This window comes from Rhincodon typus, chromosome 37 (genome assembly GCF_021869965.1).
Source record: "Rhincodon typus isolate 14 chromosome 37, sRhiTyp1.1, whole genome shotgun sequence".
Classification (NCBI taxonomy): Eukaryota; Metazoa; Chordata; class Chondrichthyes; order Orectolobiformes; family Rhincodontidae; genus Rhincodon; species Rhincodon typus.
The window spans coordinates 2,623,669-2,632,030 of NC_063368.1; the positions used below are offsets into that span (position 1 = coordinate 2,623,669).

Genomic DNA, 8,362 nt, shown 5'->3' on the forward strand with positions numbered 1-8,362 from the left:
CTGGGTATGCTCAGGGCCAGAGGATATGGGACCATTGGCTGATTTGTGTGATTCTATTTCAGACTGTTGCCTGACCATGCTGTTTGACAGTTCTTCCAATTTTGCCACAAATGCCCAGATCTTCGAAAATAAGATTTTTCAGGGGTCTCAAATGGGCAAGGTGTGCATTCAGCAGGCCAATTGCTTAGGACAATGCTGCTTGGCCCATCCTGATTCATTGCATCCCTTTTGTGGCTATTTAATACAAGTGTGTGCCTTGCTAGCCCATTTCAAAAGGCAGTTAAGAGTCACCATGCTGTGGGACCAGAGGCACTTTAAATTCCAGAATTATTTCATCACAGAATTGCAGAATTGTTATTGTGCAAAACAAGGCCATTTGGCCCACTGTGTCTGTGCTAGCTCACCAAATGCATACCACACTGTCAGGCAGTGCATTCCAGGCCCACTTGCTGAAATGAAAAATTTTTCCCTCATCACTTTTGCTGCTTTTACTAATTACTTTAAACTTGATTCAAACTGACAACCTTCCACAATAGGATTTGGATTACTCCAGGCCTTGAGACTCTAGTCTCGTTGTATATAGGCTATGATGATACTGTCACTTTAACTGGTTATTTTGTCCTGGTTTTATTTTTGAAGAGAGGTTGTAAGGTAGAGGTGCCAAGCCATCTACCAGAACCCTGAGAGCAAACAATGTGTGAGGCCTTTAGGTTTTTTTTGAAAACATTGGAATAATGGAAGCAGCCCAAATGGGTGTAGCCAGCTCTCACAGACAAAGCTTTCTAGTTTTTTTTTAGCTGTAGCATCAGAAGCCTTTGGGGTCTCCGATGAGCTGAAAGCTTCAGTGAATGATTCCTAGCTGCTACTTTCTCTGAAATTTCTCTTGATGTTGTTTTCCCCCTGGATTGGAGAACTGGATGTAAGAAACTGTGTCTTAATTTGTTTTTTTGGCAAGGGGTATGTTTAGGCGATGTTACAATATTGGAACAGTTAATTAGTAATAGGTACTTTATCTTTTATTTGGTTAAGTTTTCCGATAGTTAACTTATTCTAAATTCCTCTTTCTTTCTTTGTATTTAGCTATAGTGTTTAAATAAATTGTGTTTTGCTTAACGTCTAGTAGTTTGACCAGTCACTTCACATCTGCCTTTAAAATAAGGATAAGTTAAGGTCTTAGGCTACATTCTTAAAATATTTTGAGGTGGTCCGGTCTTGTCCATAACAAGGCTTATCACACCCAGTAACACTATGTGATGATTTCAGTGCTCTCTACCTGGGGAGTGGTTGCTCTGTGTAGAAGTGGAACAGTGATGAAAAGCAGAAGTGAACAAAATTCCATATGATGATGCCAGTGCAACTCAAAATCATTTAAACCAATAATACTTGCATTTCAATATGGCAAAAGTGAGGTGTATTTGGCTTTAAATAACCTGCAACACAGTACAGCAGAGTGTATTCTTTATTAGAACTTTTCATGTACAATTTGATCAATAAACTTTGTGTGAGATCCTTCTTATCCAAACAAGGTTAGTCCAATCCTCAAAAATCCAACTCCTTCCGCAGAAAGCAAGGCAAGTTGGCTGTTTTTGTTACCATTTTTCTCGAGTAGAAATACTCTTTTGTACAACTCTGCACAAGGCACAGTACATCAATTGTTAACTGTTGCCATATTTGACCAAAACAATCCTCTGTGGGCTATTTCCACAGAATGTACAGGTGCAAGCAGCTCCCATTTAATGCAGTGCAACACCACTGGCCCACCCATTGAAATTTACCACTTTTGACCTGGGATGGAGTATCTGTAAAGTACCCAAGTAGTGCACTGAACAAACTGTGATCTGATCATCCTAGTGCCTGTTAAGCTTTGGGCTGGAGTGAGCAAAATTGTTCACAGCATTTCTGTGGGAATTTCCATATCACATTGATGAGTTGTGTACAATGCCACTGGATCTCACTAGATTTCTTATCCAGTAGGAGGAGGATCACAAAATCTGAACCCTAGCACCCTAGTACAGACTCCCTGTGCAATAAAAGCTGAACGTAATGGCTTGGGTTACAATGAGCTGTTGTTGCTCTGAGACCCCTAACCCTGTGATCAGACCAGTGCCATAGAGCCTCTGACAATCTCTGAGGGAGATGGTGACTATGTACAGCCAACAGCACTTAACCATTTTTAAATCTCCCAGTCTGCACAGTTACAGCATCTTCCAGATGTTTTAGGATTCAAATTATTTATGACCCAATATCTGAAAACGCTGACAGTGTTAAGTCAGAAGCAGCCAAAAACAATCCAGGCAACTAAATCCCCTTCAGTAATTCATATTTGAAAAGCAGATCCTAAAATCCCTCTAAATTAAGGGAAGGACACGGATCTTGGCATCACAATGCAACAGATTAGTTGCTGAGCCATGGTGTGGCAGCATCAGCAGTTCAGATTTAAGCTGCAAACTTAGAAAAGTGTACTTCATTTTCAGCACTTAGGGCAATTGAGGAATATGGGGATAGTGCAGGCAATTAGCACTGATGTCCACGATGAACTGTGACCTTACTGACTGACTGAAGCAGGCCTGGAGGTTTGGAGCCTTGTCAAATGTAGAATCAGGGTTTGAACCCTAGTGCCTACTTTGGAATTCAATGGCATGATGTTACACAGTGGAGTGAGGATTTCTTGGGAATCTGTGGGTCTTCAAAGTGGAAGAACAGGCAGGAATTCACAAAGCAAGCGTGAGTATGTAATTATCTAACAATATTTGCACACATTTGTTACATTGTGGATGAATTCACCATGTAAATATTAATAGCTGTGTAGTCGCCTCTACCAAGCTGCCATAGATAAACTACTCGTTATTAGCTAAGATGCAGGCTCAGGAGTGCACTGCCCTCTTTAACCCTGGAAGTTAGCCGCCTTGTACAATTGCTCGAGGTCAGAGCAGATGATTTTGAAAACTTTCGAGAATGAATCCTGCATTGGTTTAGTCATCTCACTCGGGTACATCTCAGTCAAGATGATCAAGGCAACGTTGGTGATGAACTGTGGTGGGTGTGGGGGAGAGAAAGGTACAGACAAAGTAAGAATGCTGACATAAGCAAGTACATATGTTTAAAGTAAGATCTTGGTTGTGCCTGGAGAGAGAGGGTGCAGTCTTACTGAGGGCTGCTAATGACGGGGCAAGTTATATTTAGTCTAGAGGTGGAGATGACTCAACCTGCCACGTTTCCTGCTTGACAGTGAGCATGTGGCCATTTAGACACTAGTCACCTCTGGTTAACATTACAGATTAGAAAAGGTTATGGTCACCGAGGGACGTAATGACATGGCAGCAATTTCTGATGAGTCAGGGCAGTAATGGGGTAGGACCACCACTAGCTACCTGAACTATCTGGTTAAGCTCGGTTCAAGGTGTTACTGCCCCCACAGCCCACAGAACCACACCAAAGACTCATTTCTGATTCAGTTCCTGTTCCCTAAAACTATGAGGAGTCTAGATTGAATGCATAATAAGGATCCAGATCCCTTGGTGGTAACAAGGGACATAAATTTAAAGAAATTAGCTGGAGGATTGGAGGGATTGAGGTGTAATATTTTCACCCAGATGTTGGGGTTTGGGAGTCACAGCCTGAAAGGTTGGGAGATGATATCCTCGAAATTGGGAAAATCCTTGTGACACTTTTGAGAAGGTGTAACCTACAGAAGTAGCGCTCAAGAGCTGGAAAGTGGCATAGAATGGAGTTCTCTGAGCACAACAGGACCTTGATCAGATGGGCCAAGGAGTGGCAAATGGAGTTTAATTTAGATAAATGTGAGGTGTTGAATTTTGGAAAGGCAAATCAGGGCAGGACTTGTACATTTAGTGTTGCTGAACAAAAAGACTTAGAGTGCAGGTTGACAGGGTGGTGAAGAAGGCGTTTGGTATGCTTGTCTTTATTGGTCACTGCATCGAGTAAAGGAGTTGGGAGGTCATGTTGCGGCTGTGCAGGACATTGGTTAGGCCACTACTGGAAAACCGTGTTCAATTCTGGTCTCCCTGCTAAAGCAAAGATGTTGTGAAACTTGAAAGGGTGCAGGAAAGATTTACAAGGATGTTGCCAGGGTTTGAGCTTTAAGAAAAAGCTGAATAGGCTGGGGCTATATTCCCTGAGTGTTGGAGGCTGAGGGATGTCATTATAGAGGTTTATAAAATCATGAGGGGCATGGATAGGGTGAATAGCCAAGATCTTTTTCCCCAGTGTGGGCGAGTCCAAAACTAAAGGGCATAGGTTTAAGGCGAGATGGGGAAAGATTGAAAAGGGACCTGAGGAACAAGTTGTTCATGCAGAGGGTGGTCTGTGTAATGAGCTGCCAGAGGAAGTGATGGAGACTGATACAATTACCACATTTAAAAGGCTTCTGGATGGGTATATGAATCGGAAGGGTTTAGAAGGATATGGGCAATATGCTGGGAAATGGGACTACATGAATTTAGGATACCTGGTTGGCATGGACGATTTGAACCAAAGGGTCTGTTTCTGCACTGTACAACTCTTATAAAGGGTCGATTGGCACCTTACGTGATAACACAAAGTGTCAAAAGTGTGCAGTTGGCTCTGAAACAGCTCGGTCTGGTCTTGCAGTACTTACAGTGAAGTTCTGGGGTGGGACTTTGTGTTTGTGGATATGAGTTTCTGCAAGTTCCTTCACATTGACACTATGGTTCCCCTTCTGTTTAAAAATATTGCCAAGAGCCCGGAGAACGATGGTTCCATGTTTGCGGAGATCCTCATTGTTCTTTAGCTGTTCCACAGGGATTTCCTTAAACTTGGGGAAAACGGCTTTAGTGTCTGGGTGGTCCTCGAATAATCTGGAGAGGGGCAGAGAGAGAGATGCAGGTTAAAGTGGCATCTTCTTACTTTCTAACTGTGAGGCACAAGGGTTGAGGAGGAAATCCTAGGGGTATGAAGCGAAGGCTGGAGGAGGGGATGATGAATTGAAGACAAAAAGGATTGGGATGAAGGAGAGAGAAGAATGACCTGGGGACTGCTCAGGGTCGCTGCGGACATTTTAACCGCATCCCCCCTCCGATTCTTGCCATGTTTCTGTTTTTGCAACTCACTCCCTCAGAGGCAGCCCTCAAAAATAACACCACGCTTCACAAAACCCTTTCAATCCCCGTACACAAGAGGCAAGGTGCCTTATAAGCCAAGATATAACCATTAAAAGGAAGACTTTACATTTAGATAGCACCTTTCACATTCTCATTGGCCTGATGACTACCAAGATAGGAAACAAAGCAGCCAATTTGGGCACAGCATGACCTGATTAATAGCAATATGATAATGACCACCTTTTGGACGAGGGATAAAATGTTGGGCAAGAAAAGGATTACCAACCCTCTGGGACTGCCCTAGAGTTTCCTGAGTGAAAATTTAATCTCCAGGAAACAACTGCAACCAGCCCAGGAGGATGATAAAAGCAAATTGTCTTCTTTTCTCTCCATTTTTATTGAATGCTTGTAACCCTCACAAAATGAAACTGGTGATAAGGGATAAAGGCTGGCAGACCAGGAGGGATATCAGACACAAGAGACTGTGGGATCTCCAAGAACCTATCCAATGGGAGCTTGTAACCGTTGGACAAGACCCTGAGGAGGGCTCCCTACACTGGCCACTGATTTAATATCTCATCCTGCAGACAGCAGGTGGCACTCCCTGCCCCAGTCTGCCCTGGCAATGTCAGCCTGGGTTACAGGTTCAAATCCCACACTGTGATGACCACTGACCAACTCACAAACTTTATTTTTAACCTCGGGTTTGTTGTTCAGTATCCAAATATGTCATGTTGAAAGAATTCCAATGAACTGGAATGCGTTAGTTATTTATGGAGGCTGTCTCTCTGTCCAATGTCCTGACCTTGTACTCTCTCCGGGGAAACAATAGCATTCCTCAATATGCATCCATTTCATGTTGACCCCCAACTTAGCGGATGCCTTTAATAACTGTCAGCAATCCAGCTACAGAGGCACACAAAGAATGCGCAAGAAACAGGCCATAAGTGGTTTATACTGGTGATGTTTATAGAGTCATAGAGTCATACAGCATGGAAACAGACCCTTCTGTCCAACCAGTCCATGCCAAACATAATCTCAAAATAAACTAGTCCCACCTGCCTGCTCCTGGCCCATATCCCTCCAAACTTTTCCCATTCATACACTTATCCAAGTGTCTTTTAAACATTGTAATTGTACTCATATCCATCACTTCATGCCACACGCGAACAACCCTTTGTAAAAAATTTGCCTCTCATTTGCTTTTTAAATCTCTCTCCTCTCACCTTAAAAATATGCCCCCTAGTCTTGAAATCCTCCATGCTATGGAAAAGTCACCTACCATTAACTCTATCTATACCCCTCTCGATTTTACAAACTTCTACAAGGTCACCTCTCAATCTCCTACGCTCCAGTGAAAAAAATCCCAGTCTATCCTGCCTTTCTTTATAACTCAAACCTTCCCTACCCGGCCACATGCTCGTAAATCTCTTCTGAACCCTCTCCAGCTTAATAATATCCTTCCTATAACTGGGTGACCAGAACTGGACACAGTACTCCATGATCGAAATGTCTCTTTCACTGCTGCCAGTGTGAAATCTTGGTGGACGGTGTGAATACTTAATGTGGTGGAGGGATGCCAATCAAGCTTTGTCCTGGATGGTGCTGAACTTCTTGAGCACTGGTAGAATTGTATGTAACGAAGCAACTGGAGATCATTCCATCCCATTCCTGATTTGTGCTTCATAGCTGACTGACCAAATCTGGGAAGCTGAGATCCACATTCCCTGTCTTGGAATACAGAGCTCTCATCATATTATTTTGATGGCTGGTCAAGCTAAATCAATGGGCGATTGCCAGGGATATTGATAGCAGGTAATTCGGCCATTGTATTTCCATTGAATGTCATGGGGACTTGGTTAGATTTCTTCGCACTGGAGATGGCCATTACCTGGCGCTTGTGTCGGTACCAATGTTACTTGCCACTTACAAACTGAGTCCTGAATGTTGTCCACTTGGAAAACGTCTGAGGAATGACACATGGAAATGAACATTATGCAAACAGTGAGCTTACCATTTGTGGCCTTCTGGTAAAGGGAAGGTCTTTGATGAAGCAGTTAGTGAGAGTTGGGCCAATGACATGCAGCCATGTCCTGGTACTAAGGTGTTTGGTTTCCAACTACCACATTTCATATTTGTCTCTACATCTACCTTATGACCTCTATGAGGTGACCCTTTAATAATAGATTAACCTTGCTTTCATCAACAGCCCCAAGTTGAAGAAGAAATTTGCTAAAATGTGCCATTTACAATGACAGTGCCTATAGGGGCTAATGTTAATTTAGTATCTGAGATGGAGACTCTAATACTATCTCAGAGGAAGATGCTAACATTATCCCAGAAAAAGACTCTAACAGTATCCAAGAGTGAGGCTCACTAACACTATCGCACAGGGAAACTCCAATATTTTTCAAGAGTAAGACTCTAACACTATCCCAAAGGGAAAATCTAACACAATCCCAGTGGGAGATTCTAACATTATCCCAGAGGGAGACTCTCCCGGAGGGAGACTCATAACAGTCTGTGAGAGGGGACTCATGGTCAGCAGACTGTCTGCATTTTATAGTCACTGTTTCACAGCAGCCAGCTACAACTGTACACTCTGTACCCACACCATTTCACATTAATTTGGAACATGCACAGCTTCACAACAGTCACTGCCATACTGATACTACACTATTACACACAGTCGCTTACGTTCACACATCCTACATGGGACTGGTGTGATTATACATTTACCCTCTAACACCAATTGGCCTCTGCACAAACCATCTTTTCACAACAGACAGCTCCACTCACCTGTCCACAAGTGGACTTACAGCATTACACAAGACATTCACAACACCACAAGCAGTGCACACATCTCTTTACAACAACCGTGTGCACTATTGCAGAACAGGCAACTGCCTGTACATCGACTGCATACACAGCTTCACTGAAGGCATTGCCCACTGCCCATTCACACTTCCATACTTAGCAACAATCAGCAATGTGCGGAACAGGAAATAAACAGGTTGCACATAAGCAAGTCCCCTTTTAAGATGTGCATATGCTCAGCTGCGTGTCTATTTTACGGGCTGGTGCACAGCAAACAGACATTGAAATGAACCTTGTTCCCCACAGCACACTCAGCCTTTCACAACAGTCACACTGTGGTCAGACACAGAGACAGACAGACAGACACACACACAGACACACCCCTCAAACACTGTGTATGTGCACAAACAGAGACACACACAGACTCTCACACACACCCCTCACACACTATGTATGTACACAAA

At 43.2% G+C, this 8,362-nt stretch overlaps 1 protein-coding gene across 1 annotated transcript in view; it reads right to left on the reverse strand.

The window, feature by feature from the left end:
• Window positions 1-1,441: 1,441 nt before the first annotated feature.
• Window positions 1,442-8,362, reverse strand: part of mb (myoglobin) — an 8,332-nt gene continuing 1,411 nt past the window's right edge. Inside the window, exons 2-3 of the mRNA XM_020515584.2 lie at window positions 4,619-4,838; window positions 1,442-3,031 (exon numbers count right to left, since the gene is read on the reverse strand). Of these exons, the coding sequence (XP_020371173.1) occupies window positions 2,885-3,031; window positions 4,619-4,838 (367 nt within the window). The 3' untranslated portion in view covers window positions 1,442-2,884. The remainder of the gene's footprint in view (window positions 3,032-4,618; window positions 4,839-8,362) is intronic.